General features: G+C 54.1%; 1 protein-coding gene across 6 annotated transcripts in view; it reads left to right on the top strand.

Annotated features, from left to right (window-relative positions):
• Positions 1-9,383, top strand: part of LOC134337468 (semaphorin-6D-like) — a 50,783-nt gene extending 41,400 nt beyond the window's left edge. For 5 of the 6 annotated variants that reach the window (XM_063032538.1, XM_063032511.1, XM_063032529.1 and 2 more), the window contains 7 exons: positions 112-267; positions 1,186-1,359; positions 3,898-4,035; positions 5,451-5,528; positions 6,168-6,226; positions 7,298-7,342; positions 7,722-9,383. In XM_063032538.1, coding sequence (XP_062888608.1) covers positions 112-267; positions 1,186-1,359; positions 3,898-4,035; positions 5,451-5,528; positions 6,168-6,226; positions 7,298-7,342; positions 7,722-8,716 — 1,645 coding nt within the window. In that variant the 3' untranslated portion in view covers positions 8,717-9,383. The remainder of the gene's footprint in view (positions 1-111; positions 268-1,185; positions 1,360-3,897; positions 4,036-5,450; positions 5,529-6,167; positions 6,227-7,297; positions 7,343-7,721) is intronic. The other variant, XM_063032555.1, reaches the window with a different exon arrangement.
• Positions 9,384-13,201: the final 3,818 nt, after the last annotated feature.

The raw sequence follows: 13,201 nt of genomic DNA, 5'->3' as shown, positions 1-13,201 counted from the left end.
CGCACACTCGCGTGCAAACCTGGGTCTCTGGGGCTGGACGGCCACGGTTCTTTGCACTCTGGCTTTTGACGGTTTGGCTGAGGCTTATCTCTCCGCTCTCCGCTCTGCCAGGCCCGGGTGCTGCTCAGGATACGGAGAGGGAGAGGCCTACAAGAGCTCCAGTGAGTTTCCTGATGAGAGCCTGTCCTTCATCAAGTCACACCCACTCCTGGACGACGCGGTGCCCCAGGTCACAGAACGGCCATGGGTGACCTGGACCCATGGCAGGTGAGAGCCGCTACGGTGAACGTTCGCTCCTGTAAATGGCCGGCACTCACGAGCAGGATTTGGAATTGGAATCGATATTGATAATCGGTTTGTCACCCAGACAGGTCGTTCCCTATATGTCAGTACATCGGGGTGGTAGGAAAGGGAAACAATGCAGAACGGAGTGTTGCAATTACGGAGAGGGCAGTGCAGGCAGAAAGCAATGTGCAGGGGCCACAATGAAGTAGATTGGGAGATCAGGTGCTCCTCTTTAGCGTGTGAGAGGTCCGATAACGGCGGGGTAAAAGCTGTCCTTGAGCCTGCTGGTCCGTCTATTAGGCTTTTGTATCTTCTGCATGACGGGAGGGAGGGGAAGAGAGATTGTCCGGTCCAGGGTGGAAGGGTCTTTGATTATCTTGGTTGTTTTACTGAAGCAGTGGGACACATAGGCAGAGTCCATGGAGGGGAGGCTGCTTTCCGTGATGTCCGCAACTCCCTGCATTTTCTTACGGTTTGGGGCAAAGTAGTTATAGGATGCTTCCTGTGGTGTGTCGATAAAAACCGGTGAGGGTCATCACAATAAAAAAAACAGAGGGCTCTGTAACCCAAAAGGGCTGTCTTGTGCAAACAGCAATCCCCATTTGTGTTCTGCCTCTTGGAGTTATGAGGGCTGTCTGGAATTGTAAGGGGGCATCTGGACTTGCAGTGGGTATCTAGACAGTCATTGATTTCAGGTCTGAGGATGGGGGTGTCTGGACCTACTGAGGAGATCGGAGAGGGGTGAGGAACCCCACACTATGGTTTAGAATGAGTCTAGAGCTGGGGGTTAAGGAGGGATGATGGTGGGGGAGGAAGAGTTAGTTACTGCCGATCAATGGAATGAATGGTCTCTCCCCACCTAACCTTTTTGGTCCTTCACCGCCCCCCCCCCCTTTACAGGGAGCGACTGAGTCAGCTGGTGGTAGACACGGGGGCGGGACCCCACCAGAACTACACAGTCCTCTTCCTGGCCACCGAGGCTGGTCGGCTGCTCAAAGTCCTGCTCCAGACACAGACGGGCGGCCAGACAGAGGCCCTGCTGCTGGAGGAGATGGACGTGTACAACCCCAAGAGGTGAGTGGTGAGGGGGGAGGATCAGTCTCAAGCTGAACCCCATCTCCCCAGACATGTGTTTCTTCGATCTCGTCTAGCCGTCTCTTAATCCCCATCAGGCCATCCTTGGGATCCCGACTGTCTGGCCAACCCTGGAACCCTGTGTCCCTGACTCTGAGATCTAGTCCAGCTGATTCTGAGATTTGCGTCTAGGTCATGTCTAGCCATCTCTGAGACTCCATCTGGCTCCCATCCACCTGTCTCTGAGGCTCCATCTAACTTCATCCACCAATCTCTGAGACTCCATCTAACTTCATCCACCAATCTCTGAGACTCCATCTAACTTCATCCACCAATCTCTGAGACTCCATCTAACTCTATCACAAATCTCTGAGACTCCATCTAACTTCATCAACCCGTCTCTGAGACTCCATCGAATTACTGTCTAGAGGTTCTGTCAAGCTCCATCTACTCCATTCTAGCCATCTCTGGTGCTCTATTACACCTTTCCTCTCTAGCTGTCCCTCTGACCCTGTCTCATCGGCTCCGGGACCCCATCTAGCTGCCCTGCTGCTGTCTTTGGGATCCTGTCTCCCCGACCCTGGGATCCTGTCTAGCCACTACTCTCTTCTTTCCCATTTCTGGGAGTCTCTCTCATCGGTTTCGGAGACCATGTCTCAGACATTATTTTTAAATAAAGCGTGTAACAGTCCCTTGCAGCCCACCAATTCAACCCCAGCCTAATCACGGGACAATTAACCCACTAACCCCTACTCCCCGGACTGTGGAAGGAAACCGGAGCAGACAGAGGAAATCCATGTGTTCGTGAGGAAAACGCACAGACTCCTTACAGGTTCGAACTCCAATGCCCCAAGTTAGAATAACATCGCGCCAACCACTATGTTACTGTGGCGCTCCGTCTCCCGAAACCTGTCTCTGGTCTCCAGGACCATGTCTAGCTGTTTCTGGAACCCCATCTTCCTGTCGCCAGGACCATGTCTAGCCATCTCTGGAACCTCATCTTCCCATCTCCAGGACCATGTCTAGCCATCTCTGGAACCCCATCTTCCCGTCTCTGGGTCTCCATCTTCCTGTCTCCAATACCATGTATAGCCATTTCTGGAACCCTATTTAGCCAAGTTTCCCCATTTGTGACTTTGTTTCCAGCAAAGATGTGATAACAGCACATTTGGAAAGCGGTGAAATCATCGGACAAAGTCAGCATGGATTTGTGAAAGGAAAATCATGTCTGACGAATCTCATAGAATTTTTTGAGGATGTAACCAGTAGAGTGGATAGGGGAGAACCAGTGGATGTGGTATATTTGGATTTTCAAAAGGCTTTTGACAAGGTCCCACACAGGAGATTAGTGTGCAAACTTAAAGCACACGGTATTGGGGGTAAGGTATTGATGTGGATAGAGAATTGGTTAGCAGACAGGAAGCAAAGAGTGGGAATAACGGGACCTTTTCAGAATGGCAGGCAGTGACTAGTGGGGTACCGCAAGGCTCAGTGCTGGGACCCCAGTTGTTTACAATATATATTAATGACTTGGATGAGGGAATTAAATGCAGCATCTCCAAGTTTGCAGATGACACGAAGCTGGGCAGCAGTGTTAGCTGTGAGGAGGATGCTAAGAGGATGCAGGGTGACTTGGATAGGTTGGGTGAGTGGGCAAATTCATGGCAGATGCAATTTAATGTGGATAAATGTGAAGTTATCCACTTTGGTGGCAAAAATAGGAAAACAGATTATTATCTGAATGGTGGCCGATTAGGAAAAGGGGAGGTGCAACGAGACCTGGGTGTCATTATACACCAGTCATTGAAAGTGGGCATGCAGGTACAGCAGGCAGTGAAAAAGACGAATGGTATGCTGGCATTTATAGCGAGAGGATTCGAGTACAGGAGCAGGGAGGTACTACTGCAGTTGTACAAGGCCTTGGTGAGACCACACCTGGAGTATTGTGTGCAGTTTTGGTCCCCTAATCTGAGGAAAGACATCCTTGCCATAGAGGGAGTACAAAGAAGGTTCACCAGATTGATTCCTGGGATGGCAGGACTTTCATATGAAGGAAGACTGGATGAACTAGGCTTGTACTCGTTGGAATTTAGAAGATTGAGGGGGGATCTGATTGAAACGTATAAAATCCTAAAGGGATTGGACAGGTTAGATGCAGGAAGATTGTTCCCGATGTTGGGGAAGTCCAGAACGAGGGGTCACAGTTTGAGGATAAAGGGGAAGCCTTTTAGGACTGAGATTAGGAAAAACTTCTTCACACAGAGAGTGGTGAATCTGTGGAATTCTCTGCCACAGGAAACAGTTGAGGCCAGTTCATTGGCTATATTTAAGAGGGAGTTAGATATGGCCCTTGTGGCTACAGGGGTCAGGGGGTATGGAGGGAAGGCTGGGTTCTGAGTTGGATGATCAGCCATGATCATAATAAATGGCGGTGCAGGCTCGAAGGGCCGAATGGCCTACTCCTGCACCTATTTTCTATGTTTCTATGTTTCTATGTTTCTCCACACTGACCCCTCCCTGGCTGCTTGTGTCCTGCAGGTGTGGCTCGGGGAGAGAGGATGGCCGCCCGCTGGCCATGGAGTTGGATCGGGACCACCACGCCGTGTATCTGGGCTTCAGGGGCTGCCTGCTCCGCGCCCCCCTCAGTCGCTGCCACAGCCACAGTCACTGCCGCAGGTGAGAGGGTGGGGGCAGGTAGGACCCCCGCTGGGCCTCATTCCTCCCCTATTCTCCCTCCTACCCACTGCAACCCCCTCCCTTTCCCTCCCCCCACCTCCTCCCTCCACCCTAAACCCTTGCACTCCTCCACCCCTCCCTCACCCCACAAACCCTCTCTCCCTCCTGCAACCTAAACCCCCTCCCTATCCCTCTCTCTGCCTCACACCTCCTCCCCTCCCTCCCGCACATTCCTTCCCTGTGTCTTCCGGAGGTGGGGGAGGAGCCACACCCTCTGTGGGTGGGGGAGAGGCATCCCTGTTGTTGGTGGTGGGGGGGTCCATGTTGGTGGAGGGAGCAGATTGAAGGGACGATGGGCTTTGAGTTGGGGGGGCCACTGTTGATTGCAGAAGGAAGAGGGGGTAGGGGAGGACAGGAGCGGTATGAGGGGACGGGGTGACCCCGTTGGTGCGGGGAAGGGTGCGGGGGTGATTGAGGGGGGGGAATGCCCATTAGTGGCCAAGGGAAGCCCTTATTCCCCTTCCCCCCGCCATGGACATCTGCACCTTCAACTGTCTGAACCCCAGCTCTGGGACCCTGTCCCTTCAGATCCGTGACCCAGGTTTACACTATCCAGGGATCGGGGCCTTTCATCAAAATTCAGAAATAATGAAAAATATACCGATGAATTTTCTCATTTGTGGTCACTACATTCACCAGTGTAGATGTGTTTTCTTAAAACCACTGCACTTAAACCCCCTGAGGTGGTGCTGAGGGGCTTCCCACCCAACTCTGCCCCTCCAGACTGTGTTTCTGCCCCAGCTTCCCCCTGCGGCGGCTGCACCGAGCTTCCGTGCGTCCCTCAGCACTGACCGATTCATTTATTTACTTAGTGACGCGGCTGGGAGCAGGCCCTTCCCACTCAGCAGCCCCCGGGAAAGGACACATTCCGCGGGACGGACGTACTGACTGCTCTCAGTGGACGCTGGGATTGAAGGCTGAACTCTGGCGGCCCGAGCTGTAGTAGCGTTGCGGGAGTTGCTAGGCTGGACCGTGCCGGTCAGCAGCGTTCCTCTACGGATCTCTCAACATGCTGGCGGACCAAAGACAACCTTCAGGCAGCACTGGATGTCTGGCTCGGTGGGAACTGTCCGTAGATCAGAGGGTCCTCTGTTAGGCGGCTGCTGGGGGTGAACCGAGACACACCCCTCCTTCTGCCTTTTAGCAAATCCACAGTAACCATCTCTTCCCCAAGGCAGCATGTATAGAGGGTGCTGTGTTGACCGTATGGGGAAGGCCTCTCACCCCGCCAGGGGCAGCCAATGTTTGCGTACAGAATGATTTGCAGGTTCCATCACTAGCTGGCGCCGTCTGCCTCTCAAGGTCTGGGCTCCCACTCAACCCCACTCATACTGAGTGTTTTTCTTCTCTTCCAGAGCATGCTTGGCCGCCAGGGACCCGTACTGTGGCTGGCTGAAGGTGGGCCACTGTGGAACTCTGTACCCCGGGACCAGGTCAGTGGGAGGGCAGCTCCTCCGCATTGGACACCGCACTGCCATTTTGTCTAGCTCGTGTGGGTGGCCCACGCACCCTGTTGGGGTGGGGTGGTTCAGCGTTCTGCCAGGAGAATCGCCTGCCTCACAGACGGGGCTGGCCATTCTGTCTGACATCTACCCTATCATTGCTGTGGTCAGCCATTTTGTGAAGTCACCTTCCACCTGTGGTGTCCACCAGTTAGCCATTTTGTGAAGGTCCTGTGACACCTGTGGCATGCGCATGTCAGCCATCTTGTGAATATCTCCTGCTGCCTGTGCCTGCCATCTGTTGGCCATTTTGTGAAGGTCACTCTCCACCAGAGAGGTCAACATTCAGCTATTTTGTGAAGGTCACCTTCCATCTGTTGGCCAGTACATTAAGGTCTCTTACTGCCCGTTGTGCCAACTTTGTGAAGGTCTCCTACCATTCATGGTGTCCATCAAATCGGCTGTTTTGAGTGGGGTGTCTGCTGCCAGGTTGGCCATGTTGAATGGACCGGGGTGACAGGAGTGCTGCCCCCAACCCATCTACTCCCACCCCACTAAATTCCATCCCCGCCGGCTTTACCACCCCAATTGTCAGACATCCCCCTCATTCACGGACTTATCTCTCGACAGGAGTGGCTTTGAACAGGATGTGGAACGTGGGCACCTCTGGGACCGGGAGCAGTGTGGAGGTGAGTTCAGGTACCATCGGGGCAACAATGCCAGGAGCAGGGGTGGGGTCCTGACAACCAAAGCAACGGATCTCCACCTCACCTTCTGGTCCTCAGGCTCCTCCCACCTCTGACCCCTCCTCACTGTCCTGATCTTCCGAGTTTCAGAATGAGATTGAGATACATCTATCACATGTCCCAAAAAACAGTGAAACCTGCCATTTATGTTCCACAATAACACAACCTGATGTGCTGGGGGCAGCCCGCAAATGTCACCAACTTAGCATGCCCACAATGCCCAGCAGAACAACATAGAACACAACCAGAATCAAAACAACAACAGCAAAACAAGCCCTACACGGACAATCCTCCAACTCCAGGGCAGGTCTCTGGGCCTCCAATCTCCTGGGCATTCCTCTAGGCCTCTGATCTCCTGGGCAGGACGCTGGGCCTCCAATCTCCAGGGCAAGACGCTAGGCCTCCAATCTCCAGGGCAGGACGCTGGGCCTCCGATCTCCTGGGCGGGACGCTGGGCCTCCAATCTCTAGGGCAGGCCTCTGGGCCTCCGATCTCCAGGGCAGGCCTCTGGGCCTCCGAGCTCCTGGGCAGGACGCTGGGCCTCCGATCCAGGGCAAGCCTCTGGGCCTCCAATCTCCAGGGCAGGCCTCTGGGCCTCCGATCTCCAGGGCAGGCCTCTGGGCCTCCGAGCTCCTGGGCAGGACGCTGGGCCTCCGATCCAGGGCAAGCCTCTGGGCCTCCAATCTCCAGGCTACAAGTAATGCCTATTACTTGGAGGGTGCCCCATCACACTCCTGACCTGTGCCTTATAGGTTGGGGGGAGAGGTGATGTGGCGGATGTTGAGTACGTGGACGGGGGAGAGATCTTGAGGTGCCAGGAGATGAGTTACTCACTGCAGGACCCCAGCCTCTGACCTGCTGTTGTAGCCCTGGGGTTTCTGTGGGCTGTCTGGCTGGGGTTCCTGGTCTCCAAAGGGGCAGGGAGATGTCTGTATTGTCCAGTTGATATCACTGCCTGTGTCCCCCTCTCACTCTCACTCTCACTCTCTCCCTCTCCCCCCCGTTATCCCACAGCCTCACCCCCCTCCATCCAAGGTAGCCTACAGGACTCATCCTATGGTGAGTTTGCAAGACATTGCCCTACGCAGTTCGACGGGGGGGTTGCGTGCGGAGGGAAGGAGAGGTGTTTGGTGAGGAGTGGTGGCAGGGTGATGGGGCAACTCCAGGTGGTGGAGTGGGGTATTAAACTGGCAATTTGCAACCTGCTGGGGTTGGCATGTGGGTGCGAGGGTGGTGGATGGGTCAGGACAGGTGGCGGTGGTTGGAGGAAGGGAGATGGTGGGTGCAGGAGAGTGGGAGGGGGGTGGTGAACGGTCTGTCCCTCAGGAGCAATGTAGGACCCTGCTGGGACAGGCGGGAGGAGGAGTCGGGCAGACGTCTGGGGCAAGGAGACAGACAGCCTTAGAAAACTGATGGGTCTCTTCTCCTTTGCCCCCAGGGGTGGAGAGGGCGAAAGCCGGGAAGGCCGCTGGGCACCGCGTCCACCTGAACTTGCTGGCGGCGGCTGCCGTCTCGGCCTTCCTGCTGGGGGCCCTGCTCTCGGCGCTGGCCTCCTCGTGCTACTGGCGGAGGGCCGGTGAGGCGGAGCTAATGGGCCCAGAGGGGACCAAGGCCCATGCGGAAGCCTCCAGGATCTACGCCAGCCTGCTGGTCGACCGTGGAGGACGCGGCACCCACCCGGAGCTGACCTGCTTGCCCACCCCGGACGCCACACCCGACCTCCCGTCCCGGAACCTGAGACCCTTGCGGGGCCGCTGGGACGTGCCTGCAGCCGGGACGGGGGGCGAGCGGGACCCGCGGCTGACCGGCCTCACTGCCCACGGCCTTCCCTTCATCCCTAGTGCTGTGGTGCTGCCCAACAATGCGCTGGGCCGCCAACCCTCGCCAGCAGTGCCCTGCGCCCTGGTGGAGGAGGAGCAGAAGGAGAAGATCCGGGGGCCGCTGTGGGACCCTCCGCCCCCGCCCTTACCCCGCCGGCCACCTGCCGAGGTGGTGGACGTTGGCACGCTGGACTCACTCCTCCAGCGGCTCCACCAGATGAACCTGGAGGTCTTGGGCCCAGCAGGAGCTCAAGAGAAGGACCTTGGCCCCGTTGTCAGGGGTGACGAGGAGGAAGGAGACGATGAGGACGAGGAGGATGAAGAGGAGGAAGAGGAGGAGAAGGAGTGGAGAGGGAGGGCTGCCTACCACGCGGCCGCCACCCTGCCGAGAGATGGGTGTGCCCGTCAAGGACCGACGCACGGGCGTGCTCTCTACACCTTCCCCAAGACCGGCCCCGAGCGGGACAGAGCCCAGTGCCGCAGTCGGTCGACCGCCCCTGAGCTTGGCCCCTCACACCAGTCCGCCACCGAACTCCCCCCACCCGTGCCCCGCCATGGACTGCGGCGGGCTGAGACCCCAGAACCCTCGCCTCCCCTCTCACCACATTCATAGCCCCTCCGGGGAGAGCAATTTCTCCAGGCCTCCAGCCCTGAAACGAGGTGAGGGGGAGTGAGACGTCCTCATCCCACCCTCTCCCCACCACAGCTCCCCTTTCCCCTCCCCTCCCCACCGTCCCTATTCCCTCTCCTCCCTCCACCCACTCCACCTCTACCACTCTCCTTTCTTCCCCTTCCCCCTCACCCCTCCTAGCTCCTTCCTCAGCCTCCCCCTTCCCTCTCCCACAGTCTGACCCTCCCCTCACTTTCCCACCTGGCATCTTCCCTTTCTGACCTGAAATCTCCTTTACCCCTTCACTGCCTCCATCTCCTCCAGTTCATCTTCCTTCCTCCTCCAACTCCATCTCCCCTCCCCCTCCTTTCCCCCTCCACCTCCTGCCTACTTCCCCAACAGTCCCGAAACCCCTCGCAACCCCCGCCCTCAGCAGGCCACGACCCCATGACCTTTGGACCTGACCATCTCTCCGGCTCACAACTCTGCACGATGTCGGTGAGGAGACCCATGGGCTCTGAGGACCAGGAGAGAGGGTGGGCCAGTGGCAGCCTTCCCCAAAGCCAGAACGCCCTATTCTGAACATCCTGGACCTGTCACTGTTGCTTCTGTGTAAATATGTTACAGGAAAATGTCTTTTTTTATTATTATTGTTAATGTTGTTGTTATTTAAAGAGAATTATTGTAGTTTTTTCTGATACTGTGGACTCTGTCTGGATGCTGGGGTGCTTGGGGACAAGATGGCTACCAGCTGGGGAAGGTGCAGATTCTGAGGAAAAATTACTGGGACTTGTCAGAGAGTTAATGAGAACTACCACACAGAAACAGAACACTACTGCACAGAAACAGAGCACTATCCCAAAGTTACAGAGCATTACACCACAGAAACAGAACACTACACCACAGTTACAGAACACCACCACAGTCACAGAGCACTACACCAAAGTTACACAGCACTACCGCACAGAAACAGAACACTACCACACGGTTACAGCTCTTCATCCCATCTAGTTTATTCTGCCTAGTCCCATCGACATTGATCTCTACCCAAAACACAGCCCACCATAACACTCAATCCATGTACCTAGTCCCATCGATCATACCCGGACACAGACTCCCATACACCCCATTCATGTTCCTATCTCATCGATCTGTACCCAGACACAGACCCCCATACATCCCCATCCATGTACCTAGTCCCATCGATCTGTACCTGAACACACCCTCATCCACACTTACAGAACCATCTGAGTGAAGAATTTTCCTGAGGTTCCTCTTAAATATTTCCCTTTCATCCTGAATCTAAAACCTCTAGTTCTAGTCCCACCCAACCTGTGGAAAAAGCCTGCTTGCATTTACCCTATCTATACCCCTCATGATGTTATACAGCTCCATCATTCTCCTATGCTCCAGAGGAATAGAGTCTCAACCGTTCCCTATCACTCAGCTCCTCAAGTCCCGGTATCATCTGGTAAATCTTCTCTGCTCTCTTTCAATCTTATTGATATCTTTCCAGTACGTAGGTGACCAGAACTGCACACATTACTCTATTTGGCCTCAGCGACATCTTATACAATTTCAACATAACTTCCCAACTCCCGTACTCAATACATAAATTTATGAAGGCCAATGTGCCAAGAAACTTTCTTTACGACCCTATCTACCTGTGACGCCACTTTTAAGGAATTATAGCACTATGTTCCCAGATCCCTTTGTTCTACCACGCTCCTCAGTGCCTGACTATTTACTGTCTAAATCCTACCCTGGTCGGTCCTCCCAAAGTGCAATACCTCACACTTGCCTGCATTAAATTCATCTGCCACTTTTCCCAGCTGGTCCCAATCCCACTGCAAGCTTTGATTGCCTCCTCGCTGTTCACTACAGACCAGTCTTGGTGTTCTCCACAAGTTTACTGATCCGGTTTACCACAATACCATCCAGATTGTCAATATAAATGACAAACAACAAAGGACCCTGAAGGACACTACTAGTTACAGACCTTCACTTAGAGAGGAAACCTCTCTGGCTTCTTCCACAAAGCCAATGTAGAATCCAATTTATTACCTTATGTTGACTGCCGAGCGACTGAATCTTCCTGACCATCTTCCCATACGGGACCTTGTCACATGCCTTCTAAAGTCCATCTAGACAACACACACTTTCCTGATAACTTCCTCGAAAAACTATAAGATTGCTTAGACATGACCTACCACGGACAAAGCCATGCTGACTATCCCGAATCAGTCCCTGTCTGTCCAAATACTTAATATCATGACCCTTACAATCCAATAACTTTCCCACTACTGATGTCAGGCTCACTTGCCTAGAATTTCCTGTCTTATTCTTAGAACCTTTCTAAAACAACGGGATAACATTAGCTATCCTCCAATTGTCTGACACCTCACGCTTAGTTAAGGATGTTTCAAATACCTCTGCCACGGCCCCTTCAATTTCTGCGCTAGCTTCCCACGGGGTCCGAGGGTTCATCTTATCTGTCCACCCTAATTTGCCTCAAGACAGCAAACACCCCCTCCTCTGTAACCTATATGTGGTACTTGCCCTCGCTGCTGCTTTGCCCCACATCTATAGACTCTGTGTCCATCTCCCGATGCAAAGAAATCCATTTAAGATCTCCCCCATCTGTTTGGGCTCTATGCATAGATGATCACACGACCTTCAGGTGGACCAGTATTGACCCTTGCTATACCTTTGCTCTTAATATATCTGTCCAGACCCTGGGGACTCACCTTCAACTTGTCTCCTAGAACAAGCTCAAGCAATATTTTATCCCTCCTGATTTCACTCTTAAGTGTTCTCTTGCATTTCTTATACTCCTCAGGAACCTCTTGTTCCTACCTGCTAGGCACCTCGTTTTTCTTAAACAGGGCCTTGATATATTTCAAAAACTAAGGTTCCCTAAACCTGTTGGCCTTGCCTTGTATTCTAACAGGAACATACAAACTCTGTAATCTTAATATTTCATTTTGGAATTTACCAAGCATGGCTTTGTCAGAGAACAACCCATCCCAATCCACACGTGCCAGATCCTTTCTGATGTCATCAAAGTTCACCTCTCTGCCCATTCAGGACCCTCATTGGCCACCCGTGCTGATTGGTGGATGGGCTGGGCTTCCTGCTACCTGATTGGGTAATCTCAGTTCTCCCTCACGCCTCAGCTTCCAATGGGCGAGGGAGATTGGGGAGCAGGGTGTTGGTGGGAGAAGTTACTGCACTAGATTCCAAACTCTCTGGCCTTAAGCTGTGAGTCCCTGATGTGCCTCACGGCCGATGAGAGGTGCTCCCTCTCTTCTGAGGCAAAGATGTGATAGAGTGCGGCAAGATCCCATGGGTTGACAATGGCCAAGCAGGAGGGGATGAGGCCCTCCGCTGGTTGAGGTCAACCATGGATGTAGTGTCCTAGCTGTCTTTGTAAACACATGCCTGGGCAGTATGATACAGAAAGTAAGCTGTTGACCATGCAGTGGGCTCCCCCTCTCCACACAGCTGATGAATCCAAAGGAACGGCAGAGACCGATAGATACAGTTTGGCACCAGTGGTGTCACAGGAGTTGTTAGTCAGCATTAAACTCAACGTGGGACTGCTTTAGGGACTCCAGCTCTGGATTTTTCCTCGGAATTTACCTCCAAATCCTTCCCCAGGAGTGGGTGTAGAAACAAGGCAGCAGAGGTTTGAGATCGCTTTTCGTTCTCCTAGATGAGCTGCCAACTACGGATCACAAGCCCAATGACAGATGGGAGACCCCACCCCCCACAGCATTATCTCCCCCTCCCCCTCCCAATGTCCACCTCTCCCTCTGACCATCTCTTTCCCTCTCCCCAATCCCTTCCCTCCCCCAATCCCCATCCGCCCTCAAACCCATTCTCTCGCTGCCTCCCACCCTCTCTCCTTCCCCCCTCATTTCCCCTTCTCCCCTCCCACATCAATACTAGCATCATCATCCCTCCTTTTCCTTCAATTTCTCTCTTCCAGTCACAGTCCACTGTTGGCCACTCTGGTGGAGGGGCTGGAGAGGTCTCGGCTCATCCCAAGGGAGGTGTAGGGGGTGGGCCCTCTCTCTGAGACCAGGGCTAAGAGGCCTGCAGCCTGAGGCCTACGGTTACCGGGGAAACCAGGTTCCAGGCCGGAATCCCAACCTGAGCAGTGCCATAGGAGGGACACTGAGGTGGGAGAAGCAGTGAGGTCGGAGGACAGTGAGGAGTGAGCGCTGTCAGGCAAATACTGTCGATTTTGTTCCCATTGGGAGCTTGTTGTGTGCAGATTCCGGCATGGACCAGAATTCACAATGATGTGAGGGCAGAGGGTCCTGGATGGGTCAGGCGCTTCACAAAGGAGCAGAGAGTGGCGGCTCGCCTCTGCCACCTGCAGGACATCCAGTGCACAGCAGGCAGTAAACCAGAGGGGCGGGGGAGAGACAGAAAAATAGTCATAGTCATTGTCATACTTTATTGATCCCGGGGGAAATTGGT

The sequence above is a fragment of the Mobula hypostoma genome, chromosome 2 (assembly GCF_963921235.1).
Source record: "Mobula hypostoma chromosome 2, sMobHyp1.1, whole genome shotgun sequence".
Taxonomy (NCBI): Eukaryota; Metazoa; Chordata; class Chondrichthyes; order Myliobatiformes; family Myliobatidae; genus Mobula; species Mobula hypostoma.
This window is presented reverse-complemented; position numbering and strand designations above follow the sequence as displayed.